The following is a 17,091-nucleotide window of genomic DNA, read 5'->3' on the forward strand; positions in this document are numbered from 1 at the left end:
AATAATATCACAAAGTGTCTAATTAAATTTGGTCAAACTTAAGGTACTATTCTCACAATTAACTAACCATTAACTATGAATTTTGCCTCAATAAAATCCCAATTTGCTGCTTATAAATAGTTATTAAGGTTGTAGTTAGGCTTAGATATTGGGAAGAATTAGGGATGTGGATTTAAATCCTGCAGAATATGTACTTTATAAGTACTAATAAACAATCAGTATCTTAATAATCCAGCTTCTCCTCCCTCTAGGCACCTAGACTGAAGCTCCACACAGGAAGTTTGACCAGAAGAATAATGGTCGTGCCCAACAGAGCCTGGTTTCTCTCAAGGTTTTTTTCCCCTTCACTTCGTCAATTGATGAAGTTTTTTTTTTTGCCTCACCACTGGCTTGCTTGGATTGGGACTTGTGGAGCAGCGCTTCGGTGAATTTGCTCTACAGTGTTTGAACTCTCAGCAGTAAAATTTAAACTACACTGAACTAAACTAAACTGAACTCTGAAATCTGGACTTTACTTGAACTATATTACGCTGCTTTGACACAATCTACATTGTAAAAAGTGCTATACAAATAAACATGAATTGAATTTAATATATAATACTCAAGTAATAAGCTGTTACTTAATAGTGAGAATTGCTCCCTATACTAAAGTGTTACCTTTAAAGTCTAATTAATGAATGGTTTGTATGCAGAAACAAAGAATCAAATATTTCTTCATTCTCCTCCAAGTTTCCCCTTCTCTCTCTCTCTCTCTCTCTCTCTCTCCCTCTCTCTCTTTCTTTCTTTCTTTCAACATTGTACAACTGACCTCTTGCATCACTTCAGGTAGAACTTACAGTCTGGAGTGACGTCAGTAATCAGAAATGACATCATCGTATCTTTATCCACAGCACAAATTAGTACTTATTATAACTTTAACTAAAAATATTTTCACAAGTCATTTGAGACTTTGCAGGGCCCGGAACAATGTTCCCAGCTGAAATGTTCCCCAAATTTAAAAATATCTATTCATCTCCCATTAATTTGGGAGGTAGTAAGTACTTTTTAATGACGCATGCCTTTAAATATGCCCCATTAAATCTTTCCTCAAGACGATTCCTTTGGCTGAGCTCCAAAAGGAAAACATTTCAACTGACTGCGAATGACATACTAAAGCAGCGCACATGGAGAAACGAGTGAAAATGTGTGACCTGTGAAGAAAACACTGACTGTCTGCATGAGAAGAACACAGCAGGTCATCTCTTTTTCTTCTTCTGCTAGTTTGTTTTAACTGACACACTGAACTGTCTCCTCGAGGGAGGCGGCGGCCATATTGTGCCTGTGCTGAGGAGAAGAGGAGATCAGCTGGGCTGCAGGCAAGAAGCCATTCCAGCCCGCTCCTCATGCTCAAAAACCCCCTGAACATCTTGCTGCATCCTCCCAGTCTAATAAGACTGTAATCCACACAAGCTGTCAGTTGATACAAGCCTCCTTATGAGGACACAGCGGGAAAACCAGCGCAAAGCTGTTCTAAATAAAGCTTCAGCTGTTCAAATGGGAAACGGAAATTTGATGGGGATTTATCGAGATGGGGGGGCCAGTTCTGCCAATCAAACGTTTAGCGCTGTTTATGTGCCTGGGTGTATGACTGTTGGAAGAAATGTTGGATACGTGACCTGCTCGCGTATGTGCTTACATGCAGACGAGAGAGGTTTCTGGAATCGTGTTCGGGTCAATTTGATTTCAACTTCTTTAGTTTTTCCTATCCAAGACCACCTCAGATTGAAAATTTATAAAATAAAATAAAAATATAACTTATCCACTTGTTTCCTACGCTTGAATTATTACAGGAATTAATTATTACACCTCCATTAAACTGTAAACAAAAGTAAACTGGGTTCCATTTTATATTACAGTATGTGTCCTTAACTACTTACAAACTATAAATATAATGTACTTCATTTGTTCACATTGTATTATGTATGGAACACTTCTAGTGCTATTGAGATGGGACATGGGTAAGGCTGGGGAAAATTTGGGTGGTATTTGTAAGTTTAAGAGTGTGTTAAAGTGTAAGGGATGGTCAACAGTGCATTTATAGAGATATAAATGTAATTACAAAAACGTATTACAATTGTAGAGACAAAATTTATATTGGTTTGAAATATGGAATACGAAATAAACCAATTTCAAAAGAGCTTTGATCACAGACATGACACTGGTGTTAATGTCACCTTAAAACACCAAGCATAGAGTTATTATCGTGCAGGATAAAAATCAAGCACAATACCAAACATACCTACTGCAGATGGACAGATAGAAAGAACAATAGACAGAGCGATAGAACAATGGATGCAACAATAGAACCATCGATCGATCGATCGACAGACAGACAGATTTTTTTTCCCAAAACCACAATTTAAAAGTTAACGCAGCAGTCATATGTTTAAAAAGATGAATACATTTACTGATAGCCACATTATACTCACATCTCTGGCTTTGCCGTAAAAGGCCTCTTGAGATGCTGCTTCCAAGGAGCCGATGTAGAACACAGGATGGCAATCGCCATATCTACAAAACACACATTCACGCATAAAGCAAATCTAAGTGTGCAGATACTGAGTAAATAACACGTATCAGAAAAGCTACTTTCAAACATTAAAGCTGGACGGAAAAATGTGCACACAAGCCATCTCCTCTGAACTACAAAGAAATGTTTGGTTTTCTTTAGTGAAATTGGATTACAAATGTTGTTTTGTACTGGGATCTCACCTTCTAGAAAATTCAGCAGTAAAGTGCAGTAAGGCATCACCCTCATTTTCACTGTTCTCTGGCACTAAAAAAAAATAGAAGAATTTATGAAAACAGATCCATAGTTAATGCCGGCGCCAGATGAAATGATGCAGTATTATAACTTACTCATTGGAGACTTTCGACAACTCGAGCTCCCCATGCCAAAGATCTCTGATTCGTCTACGCCAAATTCAGGTGCATCTTCGAAATCATCGCCCTCGCTGTCACTGACCATGTGGACATCTGTGCACTGGAACACACAGTTTTCTTAAAGAGGACCATTTGAACAACAAAAAATCTAATAATAAAGCCAGCTTTCAACAATACCTAAATATACAACCAAATAAAACAAAAAAAAATATCTTTTTAATCTGCCATTAGCTATTTGAAAAAAAAATACTTAAAATAAAATTAAATAAAAAAAGGTTATTAAGTAAAATGTAAAAATATATATTAAATATTAGAGAATATGAAATAACAGAGTTCAATATAGGCTAGTTTGTGACATTGCTGCAAAAGTTTGTGATATTACTGCCTCGTAAGCATATCAAAAGTTGTTGTTTTTTTTGGATTCTTTCCTTTTTATTCCTGCTTTTATTCTTTCTTTTTTTAAATTATCTTTTAAATTCTATTTATAACCTTTTTTATGCATACAAAGCAGAACAAAAAAACATTTATACAATCTATAATACGCTTTTATACAAATGATAAAGAAAAAATAATTATAATATTTAAATAAGTGACTTAAAAAAAAGTGACACCAGACCATCCAAATCTGCACCATATAGAGTAAATAATTTATACTGTACCATTAAGTTTTACTAGATTATACTCGAAACGAAACAGAAAGAATGAAATTGTCCATGAATCATAAGCGCCCAATTTTTAACTCTTAAAAAGAAAAGCAAGGAAAAGGCCCCGGATTTTTTCTAACTTTTTAGAATCATCTGCCCTAGCAAAATTAATTCTTTCAAGCTTAAGAGCAGCAACCATTTCCGTCAAACATTTATAAAAAGTAGGTGGTAAAGCATATCCAAAGTTAATTAAACCTTAAGTTCTTACCCTTATATAACTTTTGTTTGGGGCAAAGGCATTTTAGTGTCTGCATCAAAGTAAACTTACAAAAGTGATTCTATTTTCCTAGAGCATAATAAATGCGAGTAAATATGCGTAAAAATAAGAGTGAAATAATATTCAATAAAAATAATAATTCTTTACAATTATATAGCGCTTTTTGGAAACTCAAAGCACTTTACACATTGGGGTAAATCTCCTCATCCACCACAAGTGTGTAGCATCCACCTGGATGAAGCAATGAAGCATATTGCACCAGACCGCACACACTAGCTGATTGGTGGAGACAGAGTGATGAAGCCAATTATGATATGTGGATGGTTAGGAGGCCATGATGGACAGGGGCTAGTTATGGGCAAATTATGGCAAATTATGGCCAGGATACAGGGGTTAATCGCCTACTCTTTTTCAAGGACATCCTAGGATCTTTAACGACCACAGAGAGTCAGGACCTTGGTTTAGCATCTCATCCGAAAGACGGTACTCACTGAGCAGTATAGAGTCCCCATCACTATACTGGGTCATTAAGACCCACACAGACCGCAGGTTGAGTGATTTATGCTGGCCTCACGAACACCACTTCCAGGAGCAACCTAGCTTTCTCATGTGGTCTACCATACATGTGCTGACTTGGCGCAGGGCTGCTTGAGGCTGATTTATACTTCTGCGTCAACCACGCACATATGCTCCCGTGCACCTCTCAAACCCGTTGGAGCAAGCGATTACAAGTGTCTAGTCCCCTGATGGAGGTCCAGATGGAAAGTTTTGTTTTGTGTTTACCTTATGATTAAAGTTGTTGCAGGTCTGCCATTTCCCGCCTCAAAATGAGCAACTTTGAGCTACTAGTACAATAAGCTACTTGACACAGAAGAACATAAAAACCTCACTGCCAGCTAGCGTTTTAAAAGTGTTATTGCAGAGCAACACAAACAGTGCGAAGAAGTATAAATGCACGACAACACGCAAGGCATGCACCGTGGGTCACTTGACTCAGAAAAACAAACCAGGCTTTAGCTTCAATGTAACAAACTTATGTAAAAATAAAACAACATATTTTGACCTGCACCAAGAGATCATATCAAATTGTAATTTGTTTTACATTATTAAAAACAAAATGGTAAAATCTAGTTCATTGGGACATTAGCATTCAAGGCTGGACTGCAACCCTTTGTTTAATATGCCATCAAATGATACTTGGTCCAAAGAGGCCAGGGTTTTTATTTATTTATTTATTTATTTTTGGTATGTTAATAAGTGTTTCTAATAGTTTATTGAGTATCCTAATTCATAAAATTATTCCTATTTGAATTCTTCAACAGGGACTGAACCTAATAGGAATGGTGCATGGGATGCAATAGTTGCAAATGTGTTGAAAGGTTGCCATCAGATTTGAAACACAGGGGCAAGTCTGGCTGCAGAGTGACGGCTGGCAACTCGACAGCGATCACTGTGCCCGTTATTTCATCAATTCAGACACGGACTGCAATTCTATTCCAACATCGAATTTCTCATTAAAGTATAAAAATGGCAATCGCTTATCCATTTTGGCTGGGCAGAGAGCAGTCTAATTAAAAATCCCACAAAAAATTAGAATTGCCAAAACTGACACCACATGCTGGCTTTCAATATGTTAAAAAATCTAAAAACAAAAACAGCTGAAATTAAAATGATGAAGATAAGAAATATGAGAGAAAGAGTTGGTTTTATTTTAAATAATTAAAAAAAAATAAGTTTGCAGTGGTTAAAAAATGTGTAAAAATGCACCCGTTTGTGCATTGTGGTGCTTTACCTCATCTGTCTGATCCACTGTGAGCGCAGGAGAAGATCTTCTGCACACGGTCAGATGATGACAGGGGTAACTGATTCCACTGATGGCCAGAGTCATCTGCAAATCATTAAACAGTTTATTATTAGACATTTTACCGCTCAGTATTACTAATCTTTTGTCATACATTATAACAAAACCTGCCATTTCTGTGACCACAAATTCAGCATTTATTAAAATGTTTAGTTTACTAGGGGTGAAATGGATCAGAAGACTCACATTGTGCTTTTTGGGTCATAATTAGGATCATTATTATTTTATGAAAAGCTAGCTAACATAAATTTCAAACATTAGCAGCAAACTTGTAGCATAAACTATGGGAGTGCAATGAGATTCAAAGATTTTGGAAATAGATCCTTCTAATGCTTGGTACATTAACTACAGACAAAATACCTCTGCTTCCCTAATTATGCTTGTTCCATATGCAACCAGTAAATCCGAACACGAGTAAGCGCAAACTAAAATACATTTTTGCTATAGTTATTGCTTTAAGGTGGAAAAAGACTTAAGATTATCCGGTAGGTTAGTGGACTTGTGACCGGTAAACTTGCTCTGGAAAATCTGATTTATATTATTAAAGGGAAATTTTAACAGGGAAATTCATAAAATATGAACTCCCTTTCTGCATTTCAAAAAAAGTCGAACACTCAACATTTTTAAGCTGTCAAATGAATTTTACAGTGTTTTATAATGTTCAGATTTCTTATATTCAAGCAGAATAATGTATTAACTTAATTAACTATCAAAAGCTGTGAAATGTCATGTCCAATAATGGGTATTGAATGTTATGTTATTATTCTTTTTATTTGTATTATAGTTTATAGAATTAATGTATTTGTTTATTATCCACCTTTTTATTTGTCGTTTGATTATTGAGGTTTCAATGTTTCAGAATAAGCTTACACTGAAAAAAATTATTCAAAGATGATTCCTTGGATTTACTCAATTTTTTTACGTTAAGTAGTTGTAAACAATTTATTTGAGCTGAATTTAAACAAACAAATTAAGTTGAACATTATTACATTGTATTTGTTTGTTTAAATTCAACACAAATAAATAGTTTGCTACAGTTCTGCATGCAACACTTATATTTAAATTATTTGCTATGTTTTAGTCTTGAAGTTCAAACAAAAACCAATAAATATATTTTGTGTTGTCGAGTTAACAGCAAGATAACAGCGGTTGAAGTCTGTTTACCAGACTGGCTTATCACCGGCCAATCTGGACAACGAACATCCTTCTTGTTAACACAGTGTTTCAATTCCAGATGACCCTGGCATGACTGAATCAAGCTGGCCTTAGGGAATCCTTTTTAATTTCCCTCATCATTTTTAATCAAAATAACTTCCCATCCCTTTAGAAACAACATCTTTTCTCTGTTATGTGTACACTGGCTCCAAGTTGGGGCAATCTGTCAATCACAGAAGTACAAACAACAATAACCCCATGATCCAATTTCTAACGGGCAAAATCTCAATTTATATTAACTATACTAAGAGCCAAGTATTTTTATGCAAATTTTGGGATACTGAAATAAAAATAAAACGTCACAGAAATGCATAGGTGTGCATACATTCTAAAATGGCTTCAATATATGCACTCAACACAGTAAAAAAACGCAAAAAAGAAGTCAAATGCATGACTAGTATGACTATGATAGATTTACTAACAAAAACAGTGTCTTGCCGTCAAGAGCAAGAGTATTATCTTTACCCACAACTCTCCCTCACACATACACGCGACTAAACAGACCACGTTTACTCTTTAATTTGTTTGCTCTGACATTGTGTTGTAACAACACCTAATACTAACCAATAAAAGCCATCATTTCCATGTTAAAAGGAGTTTTTGTCCTAACCATCTGCAACGTTGACATGCAAAATTTCTATTTTAGAAATGCTTTCTATTTCTGCGACTGCGGCAGAACAACAGCATATACTGGTATGGCAATGATCACCTCAGGTACAGATTATGTGCTTTTTTCAGTGTTAAATGAAACCAATGTGAGTTCAAATTAAAATTTTCATGAGATTTATTGCCACACTACTGAAAGCAGCAGCAGAGTTCACCTCAGATCCTTAAAATAAAATAACTAGCAGACGGTTTGAAAATGAAAGTCAGAACTGTGACTCCAACAACTTCAGTCACCTGGTAACGTTAGCCTGTTTATAATGTTAAAGAAGAATAATATGTATTAGATTAAAAGCCTTAACCATTTTGTTAGGAGTGCAGTGGCTGGCACTTAAATGTTTCTGTCATGTCACATTTGGTGCAGACAGCCAAAATTGTTGGACGCTTGAATCTAATGGCGCCGTGTGTTGTTAGGACACTGTGTAAGTTGCGAAAAAGTCAATATTGAACATTATGTTTATAGGGTTTTTACAAGTTAAATCAGAGGAGTGAGGTTTGCCTGCATAGCACTCTGCTAGCTTGCCTCAGTTACACTTTCAGTTATTAATAACTTAAATTAACTAGTAACTAATAGCTTTTAACAGTTAAAGTTTCTATATCAGGGCTCGAAATTGCGACCATTTTGGTCGCATATGCGCCCGAAAATTAATCTATGCGACCTCATAATATATTTGGCCGCATTAGTGCGACTGCAGATAATGGTTGTAGTGCGACCTGTTTTGATTTTTTGTAAAAACGTGCTGAATCGCTCTTCCCTGCCGCTATATTGGTTCATATTAGCTGTCATTCACTCAAGGTATTCCGCTGTCAGATGACAGGGAAGGAGCTTTTATGACCACGGGAAATGCAAACAGCTGAAGAGTGAAAACTTAAAGCACACAGGTTTAAAGTTGAGGCGCAGATGAGAGCGATCATGACACGTCACGTGGTGAATAATGATCCGCCAGCTGAGATCAATCGAGTACGCGCTTCTTGGAGAAGGTGCCCGAATCTCGATGCGTTGCATTTACTGCGTGTTCAGCGCAAATGTCCGCTAAAAGTCAAATCTAATACTAAACACATCATCGCCAAAGAAGCTCGCCTTTACTAAGTTTACACTGAAACTGCGGCTCATAACAAAGACCGGTATTGCGCCGATAGTTAGCGCAAGAATCCTGCTCTGCCTGCTCATAAATTGGGTCGGCTGACTCGCCAGCTTTTCCACTAACACAGAAAAATGAAGATCATCTCAGACTGAACCTTTAAATTGACACAAACTGAAACCAAAACTTTTAAAGAGTGATAGAAGTGAGACTTTACTTAGGCTACTTTCTTTTGTCTATTCTTTTTTGAGGTGTATATTATTTTTTATTTATTTACTGATGACTGCTTTGCAGCTTTCATCATTGAATTGAATGATTTATTATAATCTTTTGTTTGTTTTGTAGCAGAAATATTATTTATTAAATTGACATGCATATAAAAACAGCAGTACAAAATAAATATTTCTTACTGCAATGCTTCATTTTTGTTTGATGCAAACTATACAATTATTTTTCATAAAGTAACAGACTTTTTATAGCAGATAACCTACATTCATGCACATTCAAGGCAGTATCATAATGAGAAATGAAATTCATTGTTACTATTATTGTCATTTTTTATCATCATTAATATTCTATGGCCTAATTATTAGACATTCATTTTGGAATTATTGCACACAAATATCAATGTCTTCGCAGCATTAGTTAGATAGTTGTTTCTGGTTTTTGTCAGTCCTATTAATGTTGTTTTAAAATACAATAAATCCCTTAAAAAACAATTTGCAGCGGTGCTCATTCATTTTTGGTGGGTGCTCCTAAATTTTTTCTGGTGCTCCTAAAAATTTTTTGGTGCTCCTAAATATTTGAAGTTGGGAGCACCGGTGCTACCAAGTAAAAAAGTTAATTTCGAGCCCTGTATATATAAACATACTGCAGTTAACCTGCAGTTATGTAGTATATAGGTGATGTCTATACAGTGTACGTTCATAAAGCGTATTTGTGATTTAAGTGCATGTTTTGTTCTTGATCTATCATGATCAAATATACTCCCCTACAGACCATATTCTAAAATGCAGAAGTGAGCCTGTTTTCTTGATTGTTTTAGAACTTCCAATTTAGTCACCTATGGGAGAAATGACTAGGGATAATAAACGGCAGAAACGGTCAAACTACTTGCTCTACAAACAAATGAATGCATAACTATACAGACCAATAAGAAAATGTCAGTTTACAACATCAAGCAGCGTAACGAACAGTTTTTAACGTCTAAAAATGAATGGAAGTGTATGAGACCGGAAGTCTCGAGCCAAAAAGATTCAAATGGCAGCGCCCGCTCGTCGGTAAAGAATAAGGTGAATACATGCCCCAAACCTCCAACCCATAGTGCCACAAGTAAACCATGAATAAAATTAAACAGAAAAAAACATAGAAGGTGGCATCTAAACATTCTGTCTTGTTATACCCAAGTAAGAAACAAACCTGCCCAAGTACTTCTTGACACTTTTTTTTCCAAATGAAATACAATCTATTTCCAAAAAGCATGTAGGAAAACACTTCTTTAAAAAAAAAATAATAATAATAGTTTATATACACAAAAAAAGTTCCTCGGTAGCTTGTACTGCAGCTAATCTGAATTATTTGGAAAAAGAAAATAAAAAAATATACTGAAAATGTTCTTTATTCCAAATATTTAATGCAAGAAACAAAGTCTTTCCATTTCATTTTAACAACTGAAAAGACTTTCATAACATTATCAATTCAGATTTGTAAGATGTGTCAGAGATGACCATTATCAGGTGAACAATTCCTCTAAGACAGCTTTTTCCAGTGAAGTTTGCACAGAAGAGCAATATTCATCTAGGCAAGCTTTCTGCGGTTGGTAATGGAGGTTGTGTGTGCTTGGCACTGTAAAGAGCATCACGTGCAGCATGCGGTGAGCTAGCAGTGAAGGCCTGAGTACCTCATTAACTCTCAGGCAAGAGTGGAAATGTCAGCAGCACTCCAGACTACAGGGACTCATTACAGACCAGCCCCATACACACATACATACACACACACACACACACACACACACACATTCACAACTCCCCTGAGCGACATTCTACCCACTCTTACCTGACATTACCAATTACACATCATAAATCACCGGCTGTTTTTTAACATGTTCCTTTCTGATGCCTAAATGACCATAGCCTATCTATATTTTAAACAAACAATACAGCTATTGGAAACATAACTCAATAATCAGCTTAACTATACACTGTAAAACCCAATAAGTTAAGGTAACTCAAACCGTTTAAGGGAAACCAATTGCAACAAACCATTTATGTTCAAAAACTAATATTAATGATTACTGTGAACTTAATCCATTTAAGTAAATGAAGCAATTGGAGCACAGTAAAACGGATAAATAAAGAGAACTCAGACCAACTGAATACTGTTAAACAATAAGTTAAGGCAACTCAAACCGTTTGAGGAAACTGATTGCTGAAAACCATTGGAGTTAAAAAAAAAAAACAATCTATACAATTACTGTGAACTTACTCCATTTAAGTTAAAGTAAAGAGGTTTTTATTTAATTCATTACCTTCAACACCGAGTTCAAAACTTTTTTCAAATTAGTAGAATTAACTTTCAGTACATTTTGAGTTAACTACACTCATTTCATTTGATGAAGTTGACTTTTACAGTGTACAGACACATCAGGGCAAATTAAATACAAATAAAAATAGGCAAAAGATAAATACTTGATTTAATGGGGCTCTGCAGCTTTATAGAACATTTTGGTGGTTTGTAGAGATATTTTAAACAATCTGAGTATTACTTAATCCCCTACTAAATTAGTTAAAAATTACAGACAAATTATACTAGGTGGGATTCAAAAGAAACGACATCCAATAAAAAATTATAAATCCAATAGAGAGTGTTGTCAGGTAAATTACTTACTATGCTGTATGCAGTGTTGGGTAAGTTACTTTAAAAAAGTAATAGATTACTGATTTTTACTGGAAAATTGTAATTTGGTTACATTACTAATCACTTCATGTAAAAAAATTATCACATAACTAATTACTTTACTTTGAAGTTACTTTTAAAACATATAAAAAACTAAATACAAAATAAACTGCAGCTCTTTCCGCAATTTAATATTCACTGAAAAATGTTACAATGGGGTTTAACACAGCAGATGGACATATTCAAAAAATTAAAAGACAATTGTCCAAAACCTAAAATTCTCTCATCATTTACTTTATCTTCACTTGTTTCAAACCTGTTTGACTTTTTGAAAAAACATTTTGAAGAAAACTGGAAACCTGTAACCACAGAGATTCATAGTAAGATAAACACATAGCCTGTCTGTGGTTGTGGAAACAAACTGTAATTGCTTAAATGTTGAATATGAGAAATCTGGAAAACGTGAGCACGTCAAAGTAATACTTTTGTTTCTATGCTCAATGAAATCAAAGTAATGTATCATCCACTTGAAGAAGCAAGCACTCTCCTCAGCAGCTATTTCAGCTCGCGTTCTCCTGCAATTTAAAAAGGATGCTTATTAACGGATGTTGCAGCGAAAACGCAATTAAAAAAAGCAAATACTCTTTTCTAAAATCTGTATTCGTAACACAATTGCACTGACTTTAATTAAATTACACAAATTTAAAATGTAATGTGTAACTTTACTGCGTTACCCATAAATGTAATTAGAATACAGTAAATTGTTACTGTATAGCGCGTTACACCAAATTCTGACAGTTTGCATGCATGCATTACTTAATGAAAGTGAAATATTTTTGTAAAGTTTTAGCTTTAAACTCAAACAACTGGAACAATTTGGCTGGCCAAACATGGATCAAATTGATTACAAAAAGTTTATTACAATAATAGTGATAATTCTAGTAAGTTATTATTATTTTTTAAACTGGTCTACTTTACATATTAAACAGTTTTAATAGTGCTGCTTGATTGACGTTAAATGAATAACAAATAAAGAATTAATGAATAAAAGCTGATGTGGCTTAACCATAAGAATTTACAGTTAAAATCAGAATTATTAAACCCTGTTTTAATTTTTTCTTTTTTAAAAATTTCCCAAATAATATTTAACAGAGCAAGAAAATTTTCACAGTATGTCTGATCATACTTTTTCTTCTGGAGAAAGTCTTATTTGTGTTATTTAGGCTAGATAAAAAAAAAAAAAAAAAAAAAACTTTAAGGTTAAAATTATTAGCCATTTTAAGCTATATATTTTTTTTGAAAGTCTACAGAACAAACCATATTTATACATATTTATGACTTGCCTAATTACCCCATCCTGCCTAGTTAACGTAATTAACCTATTTAAGCCTTTAATTGTCACTTTAAGCTCTATAGAAGTGTCTTAAAAAATCTAGCAAAATATTATTTATTGTTATCATGGCAAAAATCAAATAAATCAGTTAGTAAAAATGAGTTATTAAAACTCATGCCAAAACATGTTGAATTAAATTCATTACAGGCTGATAGTGTAGCCTTTGCAACCATTACTGGCTAGACGACTTCTTATCAGTAACAGGTTTCTAATGTCTTGCATGCTATTAGAATGCAAAGGATTCAATTTGCAATACAATAAAAGCCAGAACTCTAGGTAGTCGGAAGACACCTATATCTTAATTCCCTTTCTTTCTTTCTTTCTTTCTTTCTTTCTTTCTTTCTTTCTTTCTTTCTTTCTTTCTTTCTTTCTTTCTTTCTTTCTTTCTTTCTTTCTTTCTTTCTTTCTTTCTTTCATATAATTTATTTATTTATTTTTTGTTTGTGTTTTTATTATTCTTATTTTTATGTTAACTTATGTGTGTATATTTTTAAGTATATATGTGATAAATTACCTTTAATTTATATACTTATTTGGTGTACATTTATGTTTTTGTGATAATTTCTTGTTTGGTGAATTGTATCAGTGCGTGTGTGTAATATATATATATATATATATATATATATATATATATATATATATATATATATATATATATATATATATATATATATATATAAACTCACATATGTGTGTGTGTGTGTGTGTGTGTGTATATGTTATATGTATATATATGTGTGTGTATCAATTTTATATATATTTTATATATAAAATAAAGCAAAAATAAATAAATAAATAAATAAATAAAATAATTATGTAAATTTATTTTGTCTGCTCAAAATTGAAAATGTACTGTATTTTCCTCAATTTTCTACAAAGGGAAAAGGATAATGTAAACAAAATCGAGACATGCCAAAACCTATGTCGTGTCTTGGTATTGATTAAGAGACATAACAGATTAAGCGTAAAGAAGCTTTAGTTTAAGCACTGTAATATCCCATAATGCAACACGGAGAGGATTTCAAAGTGTCAAGTACTTCAACAAGCCGCTAGCTCCCCCAAAACACACAAACACACTCTCTCTTTCTTTGCAATGGCCCACACAGAGAGAAGGATCGCAGACAGTCTTTTCTACAAGAACTAATTAAAGTCAGACTGCCTGCACACACAGACCATGTACAGTGCTGTTGACACCATCAAGAGCACTTTCCAGACATCGGACACTGTTTTCACAATGGGATCAGTGCTGCCAGAGAAAATGTATAGACAAATATTAAAGGCATCATAAGAGTGGGGTAAATTGTGCCACTATAGACAATTAGCAATACAGTTAGTGCATTGAGATGCAGCACAGACTCAAGGTCCTTTGCCAATCCTGTTTCCCTCTCCTCTCTTTAGTTCAATGTTTACATTCTTTACTGTCCTCTATATGGATATGTATATATAATTTGTGTCACAACAAAATCATAATTTAAAAATGTAACAACTTATTTTACCCTCTCTGACATATTATTGAATATGCAAATTAACTTTATGCAAATCTTCACTGTTGTGCATCAGGTTTTCTAAGTTACCTAATATGGCATAGATGTTAGCATGCAAATGTGAACAGTTAAGGCCTTGAGATACTAATAGAAAAGGTGTTTTAGGGGTTACAAAACACCTGAGCAATGATATACATTTAACAAACATCCTGGAGTCTTTTCTGCACAATTTAAATAAATATAATAGTATATTTAAAAATATAAAAATAAATTTAAAGCAGTGAGACAACAGCCGTTAAGACAACATTTCATATATCCACATCTGAATATAGCGATGTGGATACCACAATATACCAATGTGTAGAAACTGCCAAGTAGAAACTTGTCTTGTAGACTGAAACTTGATCTTTTATAACAGTTTTAATATTTACTAGCACTATGCTTGTGTATGTAAATTGCTAGGGCCTACCTATTTGTTAGCAAAAACATTTTACTGTAATAAAAATGTATACAATTGTATTATGTGGGCATCACGATGGTAGTGTGGGTGGCACAATCGACTCAGATGCAAGAAGGTGCACTGGTTCGAGCCTCGGCTGGGTCAGTTGGCATGTCTGTGTGGAGTTTGCACGTTTTCCCCGTGTCCGTGTGAGATTCCTCCGGGTGCTCTGAATTCCACCACAAGTCCAAAGACATGCAATATAGGTGAATTGGGTAAGCTAAATTGTCCGTAGTCTATGTGTGTTAATGAGTGTGTATGGATGTTTCCCAGTGATGGGTTGCAGCTGGAAGGGCATCCGCTGCGTAAAACATATGCTGGATAAGATGGCGGTTCATTCTGCTATGGCGACCCCTGGTTGATAAAAGTCGGGGGGAAAAAATGAATGAATGAATGAATTTTTGCAATATTATATAATAACTGATTTCTCTATAGCCCAGTCTCTAAGACGAGGCTTAAGCTTTAGTCCTAGAGTAAAATATAAGTATGAGCTGTTTCAAAGTGAAGTGAAAAAAGCAAAGAAAGCAGAGCCTTTGTTTTGTCTTAAAATTTAAACTAAGAATGTTTTTTTTTAAAGTGCATTTATAAAAATTACTCAAATATTTCCTAATCCTTACTTAGTCTATGTCCTGTCTGTAAAACCAGGCCAAGAGGTTGTTTCATACATTAATTCACAACATTATTTGTTTTTTGTTTTTTTACAAAATTATTTGAAACATTAAAACAAGGTTTTCTATGTACTGTATATAAAATATCCTTTCACGTGTCGTTTAAATATGGGAAAATATCTCAATTCATTACAAAAACATTACTTTTTTTGCAATGTAAATGTTTTTTGAATGCTACATTATATAACCAATCCCTACATTAAAACAAATTTAATCCTGTTTTCCCTAATATTTCCCCATTATTGTTTATAGAATGGCAGACGCAGAGCAACTAAAGACACAGGTAAGGCAAAATGTCCACATTCTGATGCCAACAGTATGAGGGAGTCTGGGTGCTAACATGTGTGTTCAGAGCCGCAGGCTACAGGCGAGAGGTCACCCCTCACTGTCCCACACCTCCCTCTCCACCTCCAAACAAAGAACAGAATCCTCCTCTTTTGGACCCCTTTCATTAACACTTGCATTAAAGCCCCTAGAAGCGAGCACCATGCAAAAGAGGCATTGCATTTGTCTTGCTCCATTCCAATTTAGCAAGAATTCCATTCCATGAGTACAATCACTTAAACATACTTCTCTGACAAACTTTTTTCCTTTTCCTCCTGGTTGTTTTCAGCTATTTGTTGTCGTTCTCCATCTCTGGGGCTGTGAAGGAGATAATTACTGCTGACAGCTGCTCTAGTCGTCCGAGAGCCCCAAGCTGCACCTTGTGCCTGCCTTCTTTCATAGATGAGGACAAGAGAGCTACAGAGCGCGAAAAAAGCCAGAGAGAGCCGAGTCCAGGAAAGAAAAGAAAAATAAGAAGCCCCACCCTAAACACCTGTTGGACCCTTTCAGGTTGGGGTTTGGAGAGGTGTCAGTCTTGATTAAGATCTAGGGTCAAATACAGTGTTTAAATTGCCCAGTGAACCTTTCAGGGCTAAGCCCTTTGAGAGAAAAAAAAAGTGTGAATAGGCAAGGCAATGTTTTGTTTTCACCTGTGTAAGGTGTAATCTGTAACTGCTACGATTTGCTGGATGTTAAATGGTAGAAAAAGTACAGATTCTAATGAAAATAATAATCATTTTAAACTATAGGAGACTTGTGCGAGGTTTTAATTTTAATTAAAAAACGTACCTAAATTAAGTAGGTTTAGATAATAATGGTCTAAATTAAGTAACACATATTTATTTTTATTTTATTTTTTTTAATTATTTAACTTATTATTTCTAAAAAAATGTATGAATAAATAAATAAATAAATAAATAGTAGGGCCGTGTGGTGGTACAGTGGGTAGAGCTGTCACCTCACAGCAAGAAGGTTCGGCTGGGTCAGTTGGCATTTCTGTGTGGAGTTTGCATGTTCACCCCATGTTTGCATGGGTTTCCTCTGAATGCTCCAGTTTCCCCCACAAGTCCAAAGACATGTGGGATAGGTGAATTGGGTAAGCTATAATTGTCCGTAGTATGTTTGTGAATGAGTGTGTATGGATCTTTCCCAGTGATGGGTTGC

General features: G+C 34.6%; 1 protein-coding gene across 3 annotated transcripts in view; it reads right to left on the reverse strand.

The window, feature by feature from the left end:
- Positions 1-17,091, reverse strand: part of faf1 (Fas (TNFRSF6) associated factor 1) — a 134,446-nt gene that overhangs the window by 59,949 nt on the left and 57,406 nt on the right. For all 3 annotated transcript variants that reach the window (XR_012383654.1, XM_021478230.3, NM_212973.2), the window contains 4 exon segments: positions 5,636-5,731; positions 2,899-3,022; positions 2,752-2,815; positions 2,469-2,550 (listed from right to left, as the gene is read on the reverse strand). Coding sequence is in view for 2 of the 3 variants with exons in the window: in XM_021478230.3 (XP_021333905.1) it covers positions 2,469-2,550; positions 2,752-2,815; positions 2,899-3,022; positions 5,636-5,731 (366 nt within the window). In the remaining variant the exon portion in view is untranslated.

The sequence above is a fragment of the Danio rerio genome, chromosome 8, assembly GCF_049306965.1.
Source record: "Danio rerio strain Tuebingen ecotype United States chromosome 8, GRCz12tu, whole genome shotgun sequence".
In the NCBI taxonomy this organism is placed as follows: domain Eukaryota; kingdom Metazoa; phylum Chordata; class Actinopteri; order Cypriniformes; family Danionidae; genus Danio; species Danio rerio.